This window comes from Tympanuchus pallidicinctus, unplaced genomic scaffold, assembly GCF_026119805.1.
Source record: "Tympanuchus pallidicinctus isolate F22 unplaced genomic scaffold, pur_lepc_1.0 scaffold4, whole genome shotgun sequence".
Classification (NCBI taxonomy): Eukaryota; Metazoa; Chordata; class Aves; order Galliformes; family Phasianidae; genus Tympanuchus; species Tympanuchus pallidicinctus.
Window position 1 is genome coordinate 24691405 of NW_026294758.1, and position 25951 is coordinate 24717355.

Sequence of the window (25951 nt, forward strand, 5' to 3'; positions counted from 1 at the left end):
CAGCTGTCTTCCCTGCACTGTCACGTGATCCATGCATATACCAGAGACCACAGCGAGCACAGTTAAATTAAGCTTACACTGTAAGACAAACAATTTCTGCCTGAAAAGAAGGTCAACCTAAATTTTAACAGCAAACACTGCAGGAATAACTAGCTTGATACCAATGAAATTTATATAAATCTCCCACCAAGATGTATCAGCAAATCAACACCAAAATCAGGCCTTTAAATACAGTTCCTTTAAGAAGGAAATAGAATAATTGAGCTTTGTTCAGTATGCGAAGTATCCAACATCACGCTTAACGTGTTCTGGCTTTTCAAAACGGCACATAAGCCTGCCCTTACTGAAGTCTGGAGTAGAAAACGTATTGCCTTTTCAGAAACAAGATTCTTTTTATAAAATTAGTTTTGACAGATTTTATAAAATTTGCTTAGAGGCTACTACCATACATATATCCCTTTCATTTGTTTAAATAAAATTTCTTATGTTCAGTTACTACAGCGTCCTAAAATGTTTTTGGGCAGTACAGTCTGCAGTCTGCCATGCTTTATGGAAACATCTCTTTAATTTTTAGCAAAAACGTACTTTTCTTAAATGTACACACATTAAAATTTTTTCAATTACCTAAAAAATGTTAGCTTCCTTAGGCATGTGGTGATCAAACACAGTATCACCAGTATGCCCCCTGAATTTGTTCACATAGACACTAGTGTATGAAACCCAGAAAATATTTAACACTAAACAATATCAGAAACCGTAATTACAGTTCTGTACCATAAAAACAGTATTGTACTGTAAAAACAGTCATTAACTAACTAAATGTTTAAGACAAACATTAAAAAATGGCATATACTTCCAATGAATTAATGGAAGAAGACTTGTCAAAGAACACAAGGAAATTACATAACAAAACTGAAAATAATGACTGGTAATGTTTTTCTTAAACTGTGTATTTAGTTATGGAAAATAAGTAGCCCATGAAGGAAAACTCACAATTTTGGAAACAGCGTTCCTGTTGTTTTAACCAAATTTTTCATTTAAAAAGTCAACAACTTTGCCAGTATACACAAAATTTTATGGCTATTTACGGTCACATAATGACTAAAGACATTTCAGTTCCTGATGCAAGAGTAAGAGCTCAATCAAGATCAGGCCTAGCTGTAAAATATACAGAGTACAGCGTATGATGACTATCTCTCTCACAGTATTTTCAATCTTGAGTGAAGTGTAAGGGTGAGTTTGACATAAAATTTGCACCCAAGCTTCCTCTGTAAGTAAGGACAGAATTTTCCGGTCACTAGATAACAATAATTTTCAATCTCATGAATAAAGCAGTATTCAGTGTTCAGAGAGGTCAAAAGCAGAAGTGTTCATTAGCAAGGCACAGGGTTACCCTAGAGGATAGTATTATTCTTCCAACAATAGCCCTGAATTAGGGGCACACTTTCTTTGAGAGCTGATGGTAGAGTGTTTATCAAAAAGCTTTGATGCATCTAGAGCACAAACAGGGAGACATTTCAATCTTTCCAACTTCAAGCAGAAATCCCCTCAGTATTCTCTGTTTCTCTCTTCTCATTGATCTAAGTAGTTTACCACATGCTATTTATTAAAGAGGTGGCATCTCATTCCCCCTAAAAGACCTCAAGAATATGCCAGTATAAAAAGTAATCAATATAACATCCAATTTCATTCATAATTGTAAGATCATTCTTAACATTAGAAGCACAGCTGATCATATTTTAAATGCAGTGTGCACTCACAGCTTGCACAGAGATACACACCCATGTTACTGTCACATGATTCAACTACGGGACTGAACGTCAAATCTGTAAATTCACACCAAAGATTTTTTACCTCTTTAGCTACAGAAGACTGGCATAGTGGAGTTAACAGTAATATGGGTAGGAGATAGCAGATATTTACTGAAAAATAATTCCTTCATATAAACATATATCAAATGAAAGTATTATATTACATATATGTATTATATAAAAAGTGTATGCACATGTACAAACATGGATGATTAAAACAAATTCTGTATAGACACAGCATTACTGTAAGTCAAATAATATTAATCTCTGACAGACTAGGGCTCGTATATTAAGAACAGTACAATCCTAATAGCATAGCATAATATAATATGATTCTGTAATACATCTACAAACACATAAGTATATATTACACACATATATATTGCATATATATATATATGCAATACAGTATATAATGCAGACAGTGCAGCAAGGATAATGTAACCACTGCAAGTATGCTGCCTCTGTGCATTACTTTTTACTGAAGATAGAACTGGTGGGTGAAAATATTTAAACCAATCACATCAACAAAGAATCAAAGAATGTATACAACAGCAGATCCTGTAATCTCTTCACATGGTGGAGAATTACACAACAGTTACAGAATGAATAGTGCACAGACCCACAGTGTTAAATAGAACTTATTCTGGAACATGATTTTTGCACTTACAGCCATCTGTCATTTCTGAATTCAGGCATCACACTACAAAAGTAATTATAAGCTCTGAAGTTATAAAGCATGCTTGTTTGCTTTTGTAGTAGCAAAATGATTAAATATGTGCCTATTTTACCAAGATTGGAGTAATCTCTAGATCTTGTCTCTATGCTTTCAATGTTTCTCAAGTCAACAACTATCACATCACATAATTTTGCAGTATGTACTAGCAGAAGAAAGGAAAAATCTCTATATTTCAAGACATTTGCAAGTACAAAAGGACTAGAACATTTTTGCTAAAATAGCCAATCAAATACTTAAATATCTTGTAATTGTGAGTTGTAATAGCCTCCTGTGTATTTATTAGGACTAAAGACTTTACTACACACTGAAGAATTTTTTTCAAAATATTCAATGACTATTATTTTCTGAACACTGAAAACTAATTTTTTCTTCTCTCTCAAACAATAAGCAAGCCCTGAAATTGTTTATCAGAAATTCCTCTTCAGAAAGGTATGTACAACTGATCGTTTTATTACTTGATGAAACCAAGCCACAGCCTTTATAACACACTGCATTTTTGTCTTTTAACTGAAAATGCTAGTAGAACTTTTAACTGACTTATCATTAGTGATTAATACTCAATAATAGCATGAAGAGTAATTCCAGTATTTCTTCCTCAGTTCATAGAGGAGAGAACAAGTAACTGACTATGCAAATTGACTAGTTCAATAACTGTGAAATCACTAGTTTCTGCAAATAATCCTACCCACCAGCTTATTACAATGATTTTTTTTTTAATAGATACATACCAGAAACAAAAGAAAGCTCACTAACCTCTGCTTCTGCTGCTTGTGATTGCAGGAGCTGTCGTATACGAAGAATATCCTTCTCTATCTGCTGAATTCTTGCCACCCTCACCTGAAAGGAATGGTTTTATTCAAAAACACCTTTTACTTATTTTGTATAATGACAACATGGAAAGTTTATTGCAAATACAGCTAACTACAACAGCTTAAACAAACAGAACTACTTCATTCACGCTGTAATTCAAGTGTTCTTCACAAGAAAACACAGGCATGATTGCAACATTGAAAATACAGTGGTTAGTTAGGTCTCTAATAAAGCTAATACTTTTTAGCAAATTATTTCACTGCACTCTCCACATAGAAATTTGAAAGAATTTATAATGACCAAGCATCTTCAAAGTCGATAATACTGAATGACTTCTATTATGTTCAGTGATTATGACGATTTGGGTGCTCTGTTTACGTGAACAGTCTCTGAATATTTTCTGCCCCTACAAATCTCAAGGAATTTACAAGGCAAGTTTTAAAGCTACATAGTGCTTCTTTGGTCTGTCTGGGTTTACACAGACGTTTCTGAATCAATCTGGCTTTCTTTATAGGAAGCTGTATTGCTACTCATTTCTCAGTGCAATCATTCTGTGGTTCATAAATGGAATGTTGAAAAACCAAATTTTACAGGATGCACATACAAGCTGTATTGTGAAGCACAGGATGAATTATGATCCTCTGAAACAGCAAGTGAATAAACTAAGACTTAAATAATTGTGTGCGCTTGATAATATACAGTCGTTGACTCCAAAAGTGGGCAGAGAATAATTAGCCCAGTAATGTCAGGATATGAACAGAATACTGAACTCATTAAATACTGTTGTTTTATCTGATGGATAGATTAATAAATTCCTGATTGTTGTACCTAAATAACGGGTTCAGTGTTATAGCAAAAAAAAAAAGAAAGGTTTTGTGCATCTAGTGGATGCTGAAAGGATCGTTATAACCAACCTTATTTAACATCTTTACAACCTGAAAATGAAAATAAGATGAACTTTTTAAAAAGATGTTTCCACCAAAAGATACCCATGGAATAGAAACACAATGTAATCTCAACATCTCAGAAATAAAGCATATAAATACAAAGTGGAGTGAATTCCTGAAACATACATCATCATAACCTGTGGGAAAAGCATCATGAACACCAACACTTAGCAGAGGTGCACAGCTACAAACAGAGAAGCAAAATTTTGAAAGCAGTACATAAAGAAGCTCCACAAGAGTTAAACAGATCACTCATTTGACAAAAAGGTATTACTGGAAATAACTGTACACTGGTGAAGTGATGACTGACAATATGCCATATGTCTGTAATTCAGAAGAATCCTACAGAGCTGCTGGAGTGAGTCCAGAGGAGGCCAAAAAGAGTATCAGAGAGTTGGAACACCACACCTGCGAAGATAGGCTGAGGGCTTGTTTAGTCTGGAGAAGGGAAGGCTTTGGGGAGACCTCACTGTAGTTTTCCAGTATTTACAGGGAGCTCATAAACAGGAGGGAGACAAGTTTCTTACTTGATGCGATAGCAATAGGACAAAGGGGAATGATTTTAAACTACAGAGTGGAGATTTAGGTTAGAAGGCAAGGTGAAGTTTTTCACTGAGAGGGTGGTTTGGCATTGGCACTGGCTGCCCAGAGAAGCTGCGGATGCCCCATTTCTGGAGAAGTTCAAAGCCAGGCTCAGTTGGGCCTGAGCAGACTGATCTGGTGGGGAGCAACCATGCCCATGGCAGTGGGATTGAACTAGGTATTTTTAAAAAGGGATTATTAAGGTCCCTTCCAACCAACTCATTCTATAATTCTGTGACACAACACTTCTCTGTCTCTGAGAATGACTTTGGAGTTTCCCTTAAATTTCCCTTAAATTGAGTCTCCTTCTATGTCATCAGCAATTAATTGCATAAAGTACATCAAGGGAATCTGAATATGTATACACACACATCTGAGCATGGGAAAATATTTTTCAGCAGATGAAAAATACCCAATATTGCTATCTGTCAACTACCACTGACAAAGTTTTCAAAAGAGAAAAGATCTGAATCCACATTTACCACATTTTACTTGAAAAATGTAAACATTAGACAACTCTTCTTAATTGATAATTTGTGTTAAAGGGGACTTCAGAAGTTCCATCAATCAGAAGCATGCTTTGTATCAAACACTGAACAAGCACGAAGAAGAAAATACTACTGTAAACAAAACTTTAAGAAATTTAATGTAATTTGTTCAGTAGTGAAACTGAAAACAAGCCTGAAGTCAGTATATCACTTAAGGAAGACAAATTATACTTCTTCGTATGTAAACACAACATATCAAAGCACCTCAGGATACTTATCAGTAGCAGTATATGGGCCTTAATTTGATGAAGATGGTAAGGGGAAGGCAAAAAAAATTCAAGAGAACATTCATTTTATTGCATAACTTACAAGAGTCCTCACAGTAGTAAGTCAAACAAGCTTGAAGATGAAAGACAAGATGAAAGAGGGTTCTAAATTTTGAGAAGAATCATTATTTAGTACTCTGCATCTCTGCACTGCATTCATGCACTGTCATGTTTACATTTTTAACCATACCATTGGATTATTAAGGCATCTGTGTGTCTAGGAATGAATTTTCAAGTGTCTGAATACACTCAGAAAATTGTTTAAATTTTAGAAGCTATGTAAGTAACATAATTTATCTCTACTCATAATATATTCCTACTCATTCTGTAATATTTATTTATCACTCTTATCAAAAGAATATTGTCGGATAAAGCAAATTAACATTTAAAGACACAAATTACTTAGAAATCACTGTTCCAGTAGCACTTTCTAAAAAACATTCCTTCATTTTCTGAAAAATAAGGTCTCATATTTTCTTTTAAAACACTTTAAACTAAAACTTAAACTTAAAACTAAGTATACGTGTTAAAATATTAACACTTAGAGATTAAATTTAAAACCTTTTAAAAATCTTTCTTTTTCTCTCAAATGAGAAATATCATGTTATTAACATCAGGTAAGTGTTGGTGTAGATAGTTAAACAAGCTAAAAGAAAGTCCTCTCTTGCATCTTTCTGTGTTACCACTGGTCATGTGGTCATATACAATCCTCAAAAGGAGTAACAAAAAATGACTGCTGTGAGCTGACTTGTGTCAGAGGGAAAAATTCAGAGGAATCAATAACAAATGAGAGGGAGAGAAGATCATCATTTTAAGGTCCTCCAGAAGAAAAGGCTAGTACATGAATTAACTAGCAATAGAAGCTACCAGCTCTTACACAGAATAAATCTCTGGGAATCTTAATGCAGAGAACTCTGCAGTGCTACCTTTTATATACATCATTTCCTTCCTTCAACTCAGATTTTGCATTGTATTCTGTATAACAAACAATTACAGCAGAAGGAAAATGCAGAACAGTAAGGAAGTTGGAAAACCAGCAAGTTCATGGCACATTTGAACATCATAGTTCAAATATACATAATACAGAATTTGCTTTTATGTGTCTGCACTCCAGAGTACATCTGAACAGCTCTGGCACCTATCCTTCGTATAATGAAACCAAGGGGAATTACCAGTCAAAGCCCACAAGAAGAAAACATGGATATAGTCACTGCTTATTTTATCATCTTTACATAATTAAAGTAGATGTAATTTTTCTTTTTTTTAAAAAAGTAAACATGTTATAAAGAACAAAACATCTGTGATAAACCCACAGGGAAACACTAACTCAGAAAACATACAAAGATTTCAACATCCTCTTGATAGGATTTTTTCCCTCCTGAAATTCATGAAGAACAAGTAGGGAAGCAGCTCCTAAGGGAAATCTTACTTTTAGAGCGAGAGAACTACAGTCAAATAATTTGTTCTAACAATTTCAATTATACTGTCTGCATAAATAACTTGGCCAGTAGCATAGTGCCTGTATCCATTTTGCTTACTTTACCTTATTCTACATTAGCCCGTTAGTAACAAAACTCTGAAGTTTGATGACACGCTGCTGGGTTATGCAACAGGGATAACCAGACATACTCAGGCTGAGCCTGTTCTGCCTTCACTCACAACCAATCGACAGAAGTTGCACAGCTGTATTCACACAGGACACTACTGTAGCTGCTAAACATTGATAGCACAGCCATACTGCTTCCAGATCAGAGTAGATTATTATCCAACCAGACTAGAACAGGGAAGAATGAGCTTGGTTCTGTCTTGAGTACATCAGATGAACAGATCCTTACACATCCATTATGGATATACCTGACAGCATATTAGCTGTTTTATTTTATATTAGCACTATTACGGGACATGTATTTTGCAAAAAAATAAAGCCACATAGTTTTTCTGAGAAGTTTAACTCAATGTAGAAAACACTATAAACTCTGACTACAAACAGAACTAGAAATGCTCCATATGTAGCAAAATATCTGTTCATGTAAACCTGGAGAAAATAGCACCTATTTATTGAAAAGATTTGTTCTTCAAAACATAAAACCAGATTATTTTACCTACTTATTACTTAATGTCCATGGAAACAAGCAGTAATAAGTAGCTCAAATAAACAGCCATGGGAGAACAGTTTTTACAACCAGCGAGTAACTGATTATCCTACTTACAGGTTTCACAGTTACGTTTTGGGTAGTACTTCCAAATGTGGCTAATATGATTTGCTTACAAAACTGTGCGTGTACTCATCATGAATGCAAAACAACTCTTGGTGAGAGGAAACAACTTCAAGTTACGCATATGAATTGAGGTATGGCCTCTGGTTAAGAAAACCTACCAGATCCTCACTGGATTTTATTCTGAACATAAAGAGGTCTCTGACGAGCATCTTGAGAACTCACTAAGAACTGCAACCGCTTCCATCATACCAGATTTTGATACACTAGTTTTAGAAAACCAAGGTCAAAAACCCGACTAGTGCTAGGTTTTTGTGGCCCTCTTTTTATTGTTTTAATAAAAATATATTTTTAAAAACAACTTGTGTTGTTTTTACATTAACTATATAATATATTTTATACACACCCCAATTTGTCTTTCTCAGTGCAGTCCAGGCAAGCCAGAAGGACACATGCTCTAAGCTATCACTGTGCTTACGAACTGTTTGAAGATACAACTATCAATAACTTGATAAAATCACAGAAAAACCTTTTCTGTTCTTTCTAATAAAAACTATACCTGTGCTCGCTTCTCCATATCCTGACAAGTACCCAATTGCTCTTCCATTGCAGCTCTGATTTGCCTTGCCTCATACTCCAGCTGCCTTCTGGTCATATCTGTTTGCAAGGAGAACTGAAATCGAATTACAGAGAAGGCATTTTAGTATCAAATTTACGTAAATGATGAATGTCTTTGAACAAAAGTGGAACTGTTTTTCCACAGCAAAATTCATAAACAAACAGATTATGAAAAGTAGATTAGTAAAATATGGTTATGTTATTAAAAAGAAGAACACAAATTGTGTTTCAAACAACAAGCTACCTGCAAGTTTTGTCAAATGACCACATGCAATCTATAAAAATTGAGACATTATTACTCATTACAAGCCTGGAATATTTGGTTACTAACATACATCTGCATGTCAGTAAAACTGTTACACATTCCAGGAGAATCAGCATTTTTGAAAATATCCAGAGGTACAAAACTGTTATTACGATACTATGGCCTCATTCTTACTTTTGTTATCTACCCTATTTTTCAATATCCAGTGAAAAAAAACCCTAAATGTTCAATTTATAGCAACCACATAACTGAAAGGCACTCCTACTAGTTAATGATTTTTATGTAGATTTAAAACAACAGGTCTGCGCAACCAGTAAAAAAAAAAAAAAGCAAGAAAATCAAATTAAGTGCTAATTTTAAAGATGACAAAAAACAGGAAAAGAGGTGGCAGGAATTGCTATAGGACATCTGGTCTCACTTTCTGTCAAAAGCAGGGTCTTCAAGTTAGGTATCCAGGCTTAAGTCAAGCCGAGTTTTTAATACTTCCAGCAAGACTGGTTTCACCACTTCTACAAGCAACCAATTCCAATAGTCAGCTGTCCTCATAATGAAGTCTTTTTTTCTTATATTCACACAGAATTTCCCATGAATAACTTGTGCCCTCTTGTTCTGTCACCACACATCCTTGTGAAGAGTACCTCTGTATTCTTGACAGCTACTTTTTAAGCAAGAGAAGACATAATTAGACCTCTAGGTCCTTCTCTAGGCCCAACAAGGTGATTGCTTCAGCTGAAAGTTCAATTATTACCCGCATGCACATATGTCATATATTTATTTGAACATGTCAGAAACAGAGAAAGATCCAGTAAACATGTCTGTACATGAAATGAACTAGTTAATATTTTCTGAAACACACCAATACCTTTCTGACAAGATGAATGTAAATTTACTGAACTTTCCATGAGGTCAGCAGTTTTGAAACTACATAGCAACAAGGGAGTGACAAGTAAAACAAAATGAATTCTATGGAGGATTAAAGTTCTTTCACTTAAAGATCAGTGAAAGTTGCCTTTCTGATGAGGACAGAACAAATTCTTTCAAAAAGGAGCAGTGATGAGCATCACACTTAGTATTTGGAGACACCTCTGTAACAGGAAGATACTAGAACAGAGCACAAGTGAAAAACAATGACTGCACGAATGAGATAAACAAAACTGGAAGGCAGAAACTTTTGCATAATCTGTGTAGCACTATGTAATCAATAATTACTGACAGAAAACAGAAATGCTTCTCTGATCTAAAACTTCCTCTGGTACAGAAAAAGGAAATATCCAATCTAGTATATTCTACTAGCTATTTTTCCACCAATAATATATAAAAATCATATGAAAGTAGAATTTATAAACCATTTTGATTTTGGGAAAGGAGCTTTTAAGAATGTCAGAAGGAAGCTTTCAGCTACTGACACACAGAAAGAAAGGTACAGATTGAAGCACAATCATATAGCTCCATTACGGCAGCTGCACAGAAATGAGAAGGTTGTGGATTTCAGAGTGCATTTCATAGACAAAGCTATGGACTAAACTGAAGAAAAATCTGAAACATGATGAAAATTTTTCAAAGATTAAGGCTTTAATTATTCTTGGAAAATTTAAATAGAACTGCTGCACCTTTACATTGCTTCTAGAAGCCTACACTACACTGTTTTTGGATGATTATTCAGCTTGCAAGTAAGTCTTCAAGAGCAGTTCTCAGAAAATACTTCAATATTGATCACAGAGAAAGTCAAAACAGTCAAACATCTACAAATACATAAAATGCTACTAAAAAGACACCAAAAAAATAGGGTCTGTACAGTGTAGAGACATTCACAATTCTATCCATTGCTGATGGATAAGCAGTCATGAATAAATTGCAACGAAACAGATTTTATGTAGATATTAAGAGAGACATTCTAGTAAAAAGTGTTAATTTAATTGATTACCTGTTGAAATTGAGAGATTTGTATCTTAAAACCTACAATACATTTACTGTGACACAGATACAACTGACAATGCCTTTGAGATCTTTTTCATGCTTTCTCTTACTCTGGTTTTCTGATTAAATTGGCCACAGTTGAATGCTATAAATGCTGATGTCCAGCTACTTCACTCCAGTTACTAAAGTGCTTCCATATTCTACTTCCATTTCCAGGAGGTGGACTAATGCCTAATCAGATTTGACTCTGTCAAGATAGGCAACCAAACTGTACATGCAATTAATGCACTGCAAATTCATCCAAGTTTCTGAGGTCTAACAACCAGAAAACGTCAATTATCTTAGAAATCAGATATCTTCATCTATATGAATATTCATTTGTATCAGAGATCTTCATTATTCAAGATTTGACTACAAATTATTCGGAGATGCTAAGGCAAAAGATTGGAGCAAGAGTATTTACACACATTACAGCACCACTTGTCGTTTTAAAAGAAGAGCTGTTACATAAATTGTGTGTTAGGCTAATATTACTCTCAAAATTAAAACACTATTAAATAACAAAAAATTACAGAAAAAAAAGATCTCTGGAGGATACAGCTAACTGATGTGATTTATTTGTCATAATAACTTTCTGGTGTCCCTTTCTAGTGCTGGCATTCATAGTGGTAGGTATGAATTTTAAAATGAATTAAATGTGAAAACATTATTTAGACCAAGTAAACTTTACATACTAGTTTAAAATGCTTTAAATGAAAATGACGTTAGAGAGAATCACCAAGTTCATAAGATATACAAAGCAGCACACTACAGTTACTCACATTTTCAGTGAGGGGGAGACTATCAATCCTTTTAGTAAGGTTCTGAAGCTGGGCATAATACCAGTCCTTTTCTTTCTCTTCCTTCTCAAGTTCCGCAAGCAAAAGAGATCTATTGAAAACAAGCAAGAAATGTCTCATCAACAAATATGAATGCAGAAATGAGCACTGATACAAATAAAAAAGGTTAAGAAACAAGGTTTGAGGGAGAAAGCACTAACCAGGAATTTAAAAAGGTTCCCTGGCCCCAAATAAACAAATTGCTATGCTGTGCTGAGCAAGACATTTTAATTTCATGTGCACCAGGCCCACAGTTATAGGCAAATATCGATATTTCTTCTATTATCACTTAGAAATCTACAGTTCAGCAGCACTTAGTGAAAGTTAAGCAAAGTTACTCGTCACATGCTAACTCAAATCCTGCTTCTTTTAGACAATAAGCTTTTGTACGTTGCACTGAAATACAGCTGCTATTTTAAAAAAGTATTGGAAATTTTAAGAGTGAATACATCTCAATATCATTTTACTAAATATGATTATTGTTACATCCATTGTAGTATCTCCTCATTAACTCTGTCACAACTTAAAAGAGCATTTTCTACAAAATATTACAGTCAGGTACATTTGTAGCCATTTAGAACATTTCAAACGGGTATTATAAGCATACTGTAGACCTGAACAATACAGGAGAAAGATAAGAAGTTGACTATGTGTGGAGTACTAAACGAAAATTTATTAAAAGTTTTACCTACTATTTTATCCATCCTTCACAAACTATACCAGTATAGTTCTAAAAGTTATCAATATGGTTACACATTATTTATTCTCATATCACTTTTCAAAACACGTAAGCATTACTTCCTCTCCCTTAACTTTTACACCTGCCTCTCCTTAGTATTAGCTGTGGTCTGAACAAGAGCCATATGAACTTCTACAAAACACAAAAAAATTGTTATGGATAATTACTCTAAGTTTTTAAGGAACAAAGAGTGTACATAGCAGAGTTTTCCCTCAATTACTCTATTAATGCATTCAAAGCGCAACTTGGAAAGATGATAATCCAACCTCCTCATGAAAGAACACGCAGTAAAAATAATTTAAAAGTATGTATTTTAAAGAATCTGCTTGACTGACCTTCTTAAAAAATGCTTAAAACTATTTTGATAACATTAACACTCCCAAAAGCAAGTATGTGCCCTAAGGAATTCCTCAAGTCTTTTAGACAGATTGAATTAAATGTGAGTAGATTATGCTTTGAGAACGGCTGAGAAAGACATTCTTTTTGCCTTCCACTGCTCATTCTCTAACACACAGGACCTGCCCTGCCTGATCTCTGTGCACCTCTTTTCCTTGGTGCAAATATACTGTTGGGTGTTCAAGCACTAGTTGTGTCCTATTTGATAAATCCATTTTGCAGAAGTATAATTAATGCAATTCTTATTAAAAATATTTTTATTTCTAAAAATGTTTTCTAACAGCCTGATCAGATTATTCCCACCTGCTGCTGTATCAAGACCACATAAAGACTTACAAATTAACTAGTTTTGCCTCTGGATTCAAAGACCTGCTTGTAGGAAAAATTATTTTCAGCTAAGTGAACATTGATTTTTCTCCTGCAAAATGCAGGGTATTCAGTTCATGAGTGAGACTCATTTTGTTCAATCTGTTTTGACATGTATAATGGATGCTAGAAGCAAGAAATGAACTTAGGAACCAAAAAACAATTCAAGACCTGGGGGCAACTCTTTAAATTCAATAGCATCAATTTTTGCTTCTGAGCAATGCTTTATTTGGGCCTACTAGTTTGCTATTATTGCTCCAGGAGAATTTAGATTTTAATGACATCTTTAAGGTCTCTCAGTCCAATGTCTGAAGGAGTGCAGACTGCACTTCAAATTCCTTAAAAATAAGCAGTATGTCTCTGTAGATGTGTTTGATGAGTTGCTCCTTACATTTATGTCACTATCAGAGGTTACATCAACCAGAAGTAGAGCTCCTTCTGCAACCTTCCAGAATTTCATGAGGTTAATTAAGAGAGAGCAGAGTTACTACATCTTTGTGCACTCCAAAACCACTTCTTTCAGCACTGTCGTGATAACAGAGAATATTCTTTCTATCATACGCTGTTAGTGAAAATGCAACAAGGCAAAAGTAGTAAACTTTTGAAACATCACAGTTTTTATGAGTTAACAGAAAGATTCTAATTTGAACCACTTTTTTAATGGGGAAATATTTAGAAAAAAGTTTGTAATGATTTTTTCTGAATTGACAAAAATTAAACGAAGCTGAGTCAAAAGGTTCCTTCTTTTATAGATCTTTTCTGGATGATTATGTCGATGTTATTGCACGTCAAGAGAGAGAAGAGCAACAAAATATGTACTATGCTACTTGCATTACATTATTAATACTTTCACTTCCATTGGTAGCTGATACAACAACAAAATCTTGAAAACCAAACACTTTCTAAGAGATGCTGTAAAGACATAGTTAAGTCATACTGTTAGCCATGAAGAGATAAAAACGTAAGTCATAAGATGAGAAAATGCTAAAAATCAACAAATTAAGAAAAAAAATAGAACAAACTGGAATAAAACAAGAAGAATAATCAAAGAATACACACACTTTTCATAAAAAAATCAGCACAGCCCCATCACCTCTAGTATTATGTCACAGAGCTGACAAAGGTGAGATTATCTAAATTATAAAAGATAAACCATAACGTAAGATAATTGTAGTTCTTAAAACATAGAATCATAGAATCACCAAGGTTGGAAAAGACCTAAAAGATCATCCAGTCCCACCGTTCATTTATTCCCAATAGCTTCCACTAAACCATGTGCCTCAATACAACATCCAGTCTTTCCCTGAACACCCCCAGGCTCGGTGACTCCACCACCTCCCTGGGCAGTCCATTCCAGTGCCTGACCACCCTTTCTGAAAAGTAATACTTCCTCATGTCCAGCCTGAATCTCCCCTGCCATAGCTTGAAACCATTCCCTCTGGTCCTATCACTAATGACACGAGAGAAGAGGCCGACCCCCAGCTCACTACAACCTCCCTTCAGGAAGTTATAGAGAGCAATGAGGTCTCCCCTGAGCCTCCTCTTCTCCAGGCTGAACATTCCCAGCTCCTTCAGCCTCTCCTCATATGGCCTGTGTTCCAGACCCCTCACCAGCTTTGTTGCCCTCCTTTGAACACGTTCCAGGGCCTCAATATCTTTCTTGCAGTGAGGGGCCCAAAACTGGACACAGTACTCGAGGTGCGGCCTCACCAGTGCTGAATACAGGGGAACAATCACCTCTCTGCTCCTGCTTGCAACGCTGTTTCTGATGCAAGCCAGGATGCCATTGGCCCTCTTGGCCACCTGGGCACACTGTCGGCTCATGTTCAGCCGAGCACCAATCAATACTCCCAGGTCCATTTCCTCTATGCAGTCCTCCAGCCACACCACCCCAAGCCTGTAGCGTCGCCTGGGGATGAGAACCTGCACCATAGTCTGAAAAAGTGTCTGACCAACAACACCTGAAAACAGCCAGAGAGAAAGCAGGAGAGATTTATTAAGCAGTATATTCTAAGTTGGTAGCCTAAAACATTTTGGACTGGGCTCCAAGCAAACTGTTCAAGCTTTACATGTTTCTACTCATTGCAGGGGAACTGGACTGCATGACCAGCCCAAGATTCTCCCAACTCAAATAATTCTATGATTCTAAAAATACATATTTCCCATTTCCTGCATCTACTGAGTTTAAAAATGGAGGAGAACTGAGTAAGTGGGAAACATGCTAAACATTTCTTCATACCAGTTGGTTAATTTTTTCCTTCTCAGAAGATCATTTTTCTTGTTCCTTATTTGTTTACATTTTCAAACATCTAGAGAATTTCTTTATTGATAAGCACCTCGTGATTTTGCCCAATTCACGTACAGTTAATACATGATGTGGTCCTTCCCAGACGCTGCTGCCCACAAGCAAAACATATTTTTCAGGTTGTTAAAATACTGAATGAAAATATTCTTATGCTGCAGGATTCCAAAAAATGTTAGTTTTTAAATTTTTCTAATGTTCTGACATCTGTGAAGTTCCACAAACTCTTAGAATACCTATTCAAATGCAAAAAACAAACAAACAAACAAAAATCTACCAGCAAGTAATCCATGTTGAAACACCAGAATTTAGCAACAAACACACAAGGCACAGCAAAGTAAGTGGTTAATTCCTTTCCGAATTCATACTGCTTTGAAATGCATAGCCCTATATTCTCCACTCTAAATTCTGATTTTTCTGATTACCCGGGGCTCAGGTCAACCCCTCAAGCATTTGCAGATGTCCTGCAAAACAGCATGAAGAGCTGGGCAGTAGTGATTATTATTTCAGTAATAAATTAAGCCAGATGTTATCTGGTCATGCCTCTACAGAAGATCATCTTCTCAGCAGCACAAATCTTTACTGCCACGGTTGCAACAGTAACACTGTCAGAACTTTACTGAAATTAAAATAACCCTTTCCCTCCCTTTTCTCCAGCATTATTTGGGAAAAAAAAAAAAAAAAAAAAAAAAGACCAGATCACTGTGGACTTTATTGCTAAACAAAAATGTCCAACGAACAATCACTTTAGAATCATTTTTTAGAATCATTTACTAATTGTAGTAAAAGATTACACTGTAAACCAGATGTACTGCAGTAACCAACCTGAACTCCATTTGCTCTAAATTAATGGTCTCTTCTCTGAATGACCTGGAGTCCAATGACTTCTATTGTAACTGAGAGCCCCAACTACACTTAAAAGATTTAAGTACCATATATGGTAAAAAACAGCACTGGAAATAACAAAAACTTGTACAATATTTTGTTAAGGTGGATCATGAACTACTGCCAGGTTCTCAGTTTGGATAAAAAATAGGAGTGCCCTGTCCTTGTGAAATACGACACACAGAGAGCTCTACAAGCAATACTTTAGAGACTAGGATAAAAGCCTCTAAGATTGGAAAAACTTAAAGAGGGAAAAGCCATGAGTTCAAATGGCAGATATATTAGATTCTTTAAGACTGAAGTAAGCAAGTGGGAAGAGATTCCTGGATTCCTATATTTTTCTATATGGCTTTTCAGGAGTCTGCATTTTGAAGAGGAAACAAACATGACCATTGAGTAAAATCTGAGATAAACAGAAGTGCTGCTAGAGAAGACTCACTATGGATCCATGGGAAATTACTTTCATTTCAGCCAACAAGAGGGACCTAAAAATAGTATTTAAAGCACAAAAGCTTTCCTCAACACCAGGAAAGGCCATTTAAAGTGGGAGTTCAAGGCTGCTGCTCCACAAACAATTTACTTCCCAACAAATTTTTGTATTACAGTTCCAAATAGCTTTTTTTTTTTGCTTGTTAAAACTACTAAGCTTAAAATATAGTGTTGCTGATTGTTTTTCAGCCCCATAGAATTACACCCTATCAATCAGCAGCTTGCAATGACCAAATTTTTAGAAAACCCAAAAAGTACGCCTCTAAAAACATGTGGGATTTCAGACAGATTCATTTTTAGATATGAGGATGTATTCAATGGAGACAGCTACCTATCTCTTACATTTCCTTCAAAAGTGATTGATAACATACTACAGCTCTGCATTATGCCTGTGCACTTCTTATTAAGTGGTTTAAATAACTGACCAACCAGCCATGGTTGTCGTAATAATTTGCAAAACAAAGAAAGAAATTGCACCATCACATTGTCAGTTTTAACGTACCAAGTTACCAATAATGGTGAGGAGATACAAATGGGTATGAGATGCCATGACAGTTCAACGTTTGTAAAATGCTAATCATCTGATCAACGTAAATTAACCTTCAGCCAATGAACAGTAACCACAGCATGCAAGAAGCAGAAAGCGTTTTATGTGTTTTAAGACTTTCTTTTTTCATCTGACTATAATATAAACTCCTGGTTTCCTTACTTGTTACAGTAAATTTACCTTTACGGTCACAAATCTTACAGCTAAATATATAATATTATAATATACATATTATGTATATATAATATATAATAATATTATAATATACATATTATGCATATATAATATATAATATGCCACTAAATTTATCCTACTGAAATTAAAAGTAAGCACATACTGGATGAACAGATAAAAAAATATACCTCTCTTTTTCTAGCTCTTCTAAATAACCAGTGCTTTCTCTGCTTCCATTCATAAATCCTCTTCTTGGAAACGATCCCATGGGAACAGGACTGCACTCTCCTGAACGGCTTGACACAGACCCTTCCCGGCTCCCATATGAGCGCACAGACACCTTTGGCCTTAATTTCACTCCAGGAAAGCTGGTACTCTCCAGGTTCAGTTCTGGGTAACAGAAAGCAAATATTTTCAGAGATGAAGTTCAGCAGCGCATTTGAAACATCTTTCATGTATAAATCCACGTTTATTCAACGGAAGCATTCTGAACATTTTGCATTGGGAACTAGAAAAGAACAAGGCAAACAAATCAAGTCTTGACTGTACATTTAAGAGAATAGTAGTCCCTGAGTAGATGGCAAAACTACAGTTTTGCCCATTAGAAACAGTGTCCCTGCACTGTTTGCCTATCTTTTTCCCAGAGGAATTTAGAAACGGGTACAGTTTTGTAAGAATGTCATTAAAAATGCGATATGAATTGCTCTTGTAGCCTACTTCCTAAAGTCTCTTTCTCAGGGATCCTGCAGATGATTCATTATCATGTAGATGATGACAAGCCTGTTCACCACAAGGCCCTTAAATGTAGCCTTCCTCTATGATACTTATGGTTCAGTTGTAAGGATAACAGGTATACACAGATTTGAATTTGCTCTGGATGGTGCACACTCCACCACACTCTCGAGGGAAGAGGGGATCAACTTTCAGCATGACAGGCACAGTTTCAGTAGTGTGACACAGGGAGGAAAGGGCATACAAGAAAGTTCAGAAAAATCTGTGATTCAATCTGTCTTTAATTTAAACAATTTGTTTTGTTTGCTTGTTTTTTTTTTTTTTCCTACAGAGAACTGAATGAAGTGGAAGTTTTATCCAATTTATTCATACGTAAGAGGTACTAGATACACAAAAGGGAAGAGACACCATCCAGGGGGACCTGGACAGGCTTGAGTGGTGGGCCTGTGCCAACCTCATGAAGTTCAGCAAGGCCAAGTGAAAGGTCCCGCATCTGGGTCAGGGCAGTCCCAAGCACAGATACAGGTTGGGCAGAGAATGGCATGAGAACAGCCCTGAGAAGAAGAATTTGGGAGAGTCAGCTGATGAAAGATTCAATATGAGCCTGCAGTGTGTGGTTGTAGACCATGAGGCAAACCATATCCTAGGTTGAATCAAGAGAAGCGTGACCAGCAGCTCAAGGAAGGTGATTCTACCCCTCTACTCTGATCTCCTGAGACCCACCTTGAGGACTGCAACCAGTTGTGTTGGGCCACCAACACGAGAAGGATTTTGATCTGTTGGAGCAGGTCCAGAGGAGGTGGAGTATCTCCCCTATGGGGAAAGACTGAGAGAGCTAGGGCTCTTCAGCCTGGAGAAGGCACTCGGGGAACCATACAAAGGCCTTCCAGTATCTGAAGGGGCCTACAGGAAAGCTGGAGAGGGACTTTTTAGAAGGGGGAAATGGCTTTATAAACTGCAACAAAGTAGATTTAGACTAGGTGTTAGTAAGAAATTCTTTACTATGATAGTGGTGAGACACTGGAACGGATTTTCCAGAGTCTGAGGATGCCTCCTCCTTGGAGGTGTTCCAGAACAGGCTGGACGGGGCTTTGAGGAACCCAGTCGAGTCAGAGGTGCCCCTGCTGGGCAGGGGGGTTGGAATTAGACAATCTTAAAGGTCCCTTCCAACCCAAACCATTCTGTGATTCTGTAAGCCCTGAAGTAACAGTAGCAAAAGCACAAAAGCAACTCAGAAACATCACCTTTTGAAAACATGTCTTTAAAATGTTCAGCAAAAAATAACAGACAGTGAGACAATGCCAAACCACCAAAGGCAGCTCTGGAAAGAAGATGGAACTAAGCTAGAAAATACTATCTTGAAAAAAGAAAGAAAGAAAAAAAAAGAAAAAAAGAAAGAAAAAAAACTAAGAAACAAGTGAACCTACTTGAAACATAATTTTAAATTTACCTTTAAGTCGTTCCAGTATGTCAATTTGTCCAGATGATGCCATTGCCTCATCCTCAATACTTCCCTGTAGCTGTTTCAGCACCTCCTGGAAGGAATTAAGAGATCCTTAGAGTAATAAAGCACAAAGTGAATACACATAACCGGCAATCATGTGCAGACTTATGCAACAGCTACTGAGACAATGGTATAAATTTTATTTCATGTGAGCAGTGAATATAACTTTAATTTCTGTCAAGTAGATCTGCAGTATTTCTCCAAACTACGTCACGATGTAAAGAATAGCCTGTCTGGTAGTGCATCTATCAGCATATTTGAAAGTCTTTCTCAAAGTGAGTATTTATCTCTAATTTACAGATGAAGAAATAGGAACACAGAGAAATCAGTCAAATTTATTCACTTGTGTATCTAAAGTTAGCCCTGTAAAAATAAAATTCAGTTACCTAACTAAAAGTTACTACAGTATTTTGAATACCGCATTTTTTAAACCCCCAAGATATCAGTAGAAGAACTTGACAGCAGCATAAGCCAGCAGGGATAGTCATCACTGTTCTTATTAATATTATTACTACCAGTACTACCATCATCAGATCTAAGGAAAACAATTAGGTTTTCCTCGTCGTGTTATTTCCTTTGGTTTACTTCAGAGACTCCTTTATGCAGCTGAAACTTTGAAGACAGAAACATCCTTGTATGTTATTGAAATACATAGAATTATACTGTTGAAAGAACGTATTTCTAATACACAAAAAGCTTCCAACTAAATGATTACTGCACTAAATGATTATTGCACTAAAGGGGTTCTGTAAGCCCCTGGGTCCCTAATGTTCAGTGACCTAAATTCAGGTACAAAATTAAATGCAAGATAGTGAATGACTGCTGCATAACACAACGATGGATACATTGATAGCAAAAATAAACTGAAAAGACTGGTGATAAAGCAAAAAGCCCTTACTGAAATTACTTTTCTTTACCCTCTATTATGACATAGAAAACATTTTAAGATGCAGTAATAGTCAGGAAATAAAAATTCTGAATAAATGGAAGGTACTGCTTACTTTTCACACACAAGATTCTACACTTAAAAGTTATATTTCTCCTGCTCATGCCCGAAAGCTAAAGAATTTTAAATATCTTTAAATATCTCCATATCACTGTTATGCTCCTTTTAGAATGCAGCACATCTTAACACCAGTATTAACCATTCCTGCAACTTGTACAGAAGCTACCTTTTAAGGGCATTTTACTCTCTTCAAAATCAACAGAAGGAGCAACTACAAGAAGTCAAGAGAGTCTTTATTTTGAAGAGGCATAATGTTGTGCTTTTCCTTACTCAAACCGTTGTTCTTCATTTAAAAAGGAGGGAGGGAGGAAGGAAGGCAAAGGATTTTGAGTAACATACTGTAAGTGATTCTGCAAATGTAATCTCCAAAAACTAGCCTCTGAAATTATTACAACTGTCATTTAAATAAAACCTATCCATACTGGAGAATTATATGAATGCTTCTGGAAATGGAGATTCAAATTTCCCATCATTTAAAAAGGCTTCTGTCTCCATAGTTCAGAGACTGCAAAGAAACGAAAGTTTTCTGAGGGTGGGGAAGGGGGATGGTGCTGCTCCATTAATATACTCTGGAGTTTACAACTAATTCATAGCTAATTAAATAAAAAAGATCAGATGGGTCAACAAGTAACTCGAAAGTTACTGGTAAGTACCTTAACACCACAAGGTACCCAGATAGGTAGCAAAGCAAACAAAATTGCTTAAGGGCTGCAGAAAAACTCAAACTACTACTAAAAAAAAAAAAAAGAAACAGAGAGAAGCAATGCTAATAATGCCAGATTTCAAATTCCAATGAGTTAAAATTTAGCAGTGTATTTAATTTTGGAGAACTGTATTTGTATTTGTAAATATTTTAAAAGATGGTACCTGTACAAAAATGCTTTGGTTATCTACACTTCTCTCTGGCACGAAGAGGAGCATTTACAAAAATTCAGTCAAACCAGATAGCTTTGGCCTCTGTTTGGTTTCTAGCTTCCAACCCTTTTCCATCCCTTTCAGACAGAATAAGCTTTATTATTCATATTCACTTTTCATAAGGTTTTATGTATTCAGAGAATGCCCAAATGACTGCAAATCATGATAAATTTAAATCCAAGGGCAGTTCCAAAGGTAATGCCTCCTGTTTTATTATATTGGTCCACAGTATCAGAAGCAGATGTTGGTGGCATGGCATTAGACACTGAACTTTCCAGTCAATATCCTGTTCCCTGGTGTTGCCGTGTGACAGGTGGCAGCAGAAGGGCAGCCTGACAAAATGGCGTCTGACATAGAAGCAAAGATGCACCGCTGAAATCCCTCATGAGGAAGAAATGGCACCCACTGACGTTCTTCAATGCTCGGTGAATGTTCGTAGAGACCAAACATTGAGAGCATAGTGAGGGGTGGCTGGTGTGTTTCAAGCAGTGGAAACAGGGACAAGAAAGATGAGTCATGTTCTGGACAGCAATGCACAGCTGTCATATCATTAAACGAAGAGCTTCTGTTCTTTGTTGGTGAAAATACACAGCTAATGTTGGTGACCATACAAAAACACCGTGTTGTAACTGATTATTTGCTCTATGAAGCAGCGTGACTGTACTCTTTGATCTGTAGTAGTTCCCTTGGAAATAAAACAAAAGCATTACTTTCACTGTGACCTGCATGTGTGAAAACACTGGGAGCAAGAGCCCAGAGACATTCATAGGTCAGTATCAGCTGGAAGACTTAGCAAAGATGTTTTGGAATTTATTAGGTCTTTCAAAAGTAAACACGAGTCTAAGTTTTAATGTTTACCATGACTGCCTCTGTATCACTAACACTTGAGGACAAAAACAAGCTTAACTGCAAAAACATGGGCAGTGTTTACAATTTCAGACAGTAACTGAACATCTGTCTGTGTTCTGCACCACACAGAACAGGGATAGTGCACAGTGAATTACTAAATATTATTATTTTTAATCAAATCATCAATGTTTTTAAATGAGAATATTTCTGACAGTAATTATATTTTTAATATACTATACTGAAAACTTACCATACAATTGGACTTTAAAGTGAAAGTGACTTTTCGTGTTCAACCCAGTATTGCACACAGTTTCAATTAGTGTTATCAAATGACAGAAAAAAAGATAACACACTGAAAGCAAAACCATCACCCAAATTCAAAAATACTAGATATCATAGCAGTAGTGGTGAAATCAAAATACTATTTTCCACAGATTTATACGTATTCGAGGTCTAACATGACCCTTCATAGCTGAACTTATTGTCTGAGTGAGCATCATGAAAAGATCCTTTAGTTCCGAACAGTCTGTTGATTTACATTGTTTCTTAATCAAGCCTGGTGGGAGCCTTTCTAATTGGCTGAAGTCTAAGGCAATTGCTCTGGTTGCTCGACCCTATAACCAAGTCTAAATGATCACAATGATGACAGTACTGCTGACTGAGGCGAAACAAGATCGTTTTTTAACCTTTTAGAAAGAATAAAGCATTTGTTGTGTGAAATGATGCTCATTTTCATTTCAAATAATGCCACTTACTAAAAGACAATTATTTACATGATGCCACTGTGCTTAAGAGCTATCAGTTGCTGTAACTGCACACTGAAGTCTATCAAGATTTTAGTGCAAGTCTGCTGTCAGACCAAGTAAAGTATCCTATTCTGTGTTCAGAAAGAATACTGCCTGAGGTAAGTCAGTAACTATAAAATATCACCAGCTCAATTTCACTGAAATTTTAGAAAAAACTTTTTTCAGTTTTCCAACCAATCTGGATTCTGGAAGAATTGCAAATGCTATGCTTAATCAAAAACATAACAGAGAATGACAAATCTAACTCAATACCATAGCACTGCAGGTTCTTTGCTGCCTGAGTAAACCTACATTTTAAAGGTCTGAAATTCATAAGAAACTAAGTCACTCTCATAACATTTTCCTTTATTTCAGTGCATTTTCAGTTTGCATGAACATAAAAAAGTAATTTGCAAATGTCTAACTGCATTACATGTGCAGGAACTGAAAAAAAATTCCACAGAATTGTTATTTGATTCAATCTGTAAAAACCTGTAAAGTTTAAGGGAGTTTCTTTCACTTCCATATTAGAATTTATAACATGATCAACAAATGGTAATCAATATTTTCAAATTTACAGTTACTTTTAGAGGACATTTCTATATATTTTCCCATTCCCTGCATATCAAATGTACAGTTGGTACAATATTTTCCTTCCCTGTGGCATGATTTTGCTGTGGCAGTTTCCTTTAAGTACTTTAAGGCTGTTGTCACTTCTGACTCTTCACTCCTATGAAAACCAGGGAAGCGTGGGATACAAAACAAAAAAAATTCTCCACGAGAAAAATCCAGCCTTAGGATAAGGCAATTACTTTAAGAAGGAACAGAAAAGCTTACATTAGGAAAAATAAACAATAAAAGGAATATATGTATTTCCTATGCTAAGCATGAACAATATCATCCCTTGAAATACTTGCTAAGTTTAGTCGCTTACAGGTTTGAAAGGGAAATACTGAGATAAAATGGAAAACAAAATTTTGAAAAGAAAATAAGGTATACACTAATACAGCATGAGGTACAGAACCTCAGAATTTAGCACCTATTCCACAGATATTTATTCAGGCAAGGAATGTTTCTGCTGAATACGGGGTTCTACTCTATCCTTTTTCAACAACGCAGTTGCAGTTACAATAGTATCTCCATAATATGAAATAAAAATCTTTAGAAATTTAGCCTTAAATGAGGCATTATCAACATCAATGTAAGATAACAGGAGGCAAAAATACAGTAACTAGTACTTTGTTGACGTGCACCTAGGAATTAATCAGAAGTCTTTCTAAGTGAGACTATTCGCGGCTCATTACATTTTCATAACAGACAAACATACTATTACCATCTACACTGTAAGATGGTTCCTACAGTTACATGAAGCAAGTATGCTTTAATATTTTTATTTAATACAAATAATAAAAAAATTACTATAAAGCAACATTTATTAGATTTACATTTTTAATAATGCAAGACTTGAAGCAAGAAGTACAAAGTTAGTACAGCTAGTCAAAGAACAAAATAAGTGTAATCAGTTTCTGTTCATTTTTATGATGCTTGTTGTGCGGAATGGGGTAAATATGAAGCTTACAAAAAAAGGGTTTCACTAACTGTAAAAGTATATACACACCTCTAAGCATGTGCAAATACCCACAGGGCCAACCATCTGGACATGACTATTAAAAAGTTAGATCCCATGCTATTTTGTTTCCCCACTTCTCCCTTATTAAATATGTATAAAGTGAAATGTATGTATATGAACAACTGCACTTCTACAGAGATTGCTAACTTGCAGTGAATTTCAAAATTCCATATTATTTCAGAATACAGAACATAATTCAGTTACAGTGAATGCAAAATACTCATTATTGTTGAATTAGAATACTTTTGACAAATATAATAGAGTTTTCAGCTCTGTTTAGGATGCCACAGTGCCAAGTGAGAGCTGTACCTCTGAATTTGCATTAAATTACATCCCAGTATCTTCAACTTACTGCCTACTGTGTCTGGCTGTGATGCTTTCAGTGATGCATACTACCGGCTCAGAAGGACGACAGCTTAACAAGGAGATACAGTTTTTCAGCTAGAAAACTCAGCCGACAGAGAAGGTCATAAATGTACTTTGTTTTTAACACAGTAGATTGAAAATCTATTTTTTTAAAAAAACATTTTTGATGAAAATATATCTTTTTCCTGCAGAATGCATTTCTGTCAAAAAGTAACTTTCACGAGAAATTTCTGACTCGAACTATCTCTTTATACATGAAAATCTGTGTTTAAAGAATTCATTTGCAGAGGTGAGTTCAAAAACACTTAATTTAATAGAACAGTGTATTTACATCCTTAGTTTCAGCATGAAGCATGCTAACTTCAGTAGTCTTTTTTTTTTTTAGTATGTAAAATCGTATCAAACTGTGTACCAGCCAGCTGACAAAACATGAGTGGCACTGCCTACCTTAAACATGCTATTTCCTTTCCTTTAAGGGCACAAACTCAAGTAAGTCTTACATCTTTTTTTGTGTGATATTTTTTTATAGAAAGTAAAAGCAAACTATTTTATAAATTACCATGCTTTTATAGTTTGTTTCACTATCAAAATTTGTTCATGCTACAGGCAAAGAGCAGAGTGAAGAGTCAGATTCTTTGTGCCATTCCCACCTCTGAAAAATAATACACA

The 25951-nt window shown here is 35.7% G+C and overlaps 1 protein-coding gene across 7 annotated transcripts in view; it reads right to left on the reverse strand.

Annotated features, from left to right (window-relative positions):
* The window catches only part of APC (APC regulator of WNT signaling pathway), an 89457-nt gene that overhangs the window by 20691 nt on the left and 42815 nt on the right, over nt 1-25951 (reverse strand). For 6 of the 7 annotated variants that reach the window (XM_052700955.1, XM_052700954.1, XM_052700953.1 and 3 more), the window contains 5 exons: nt 19678-19762; nt 17684-17885; nt 11541-11649; nt 8479-8592; nt 3304-3387 (listed from right to left, as the gene is read on the reverse strand). In XM_052700955.1, the coding sequence (XP_052556915.1) occupies nt 3304-3387; nt 8479-8592; nt 11541-11649; nt 17684-17885; nt 19678-19762 (594 nt within the window). The remainder of the gene's footprint in view (nt 1-3303; nt 3388-8478; nt 8593-11540; nt 11650-17683; nt 17886-19677; nt 19763-25951) is intronic. The other variant, XM_052700956.1, reaches the window with a different exon arrangement.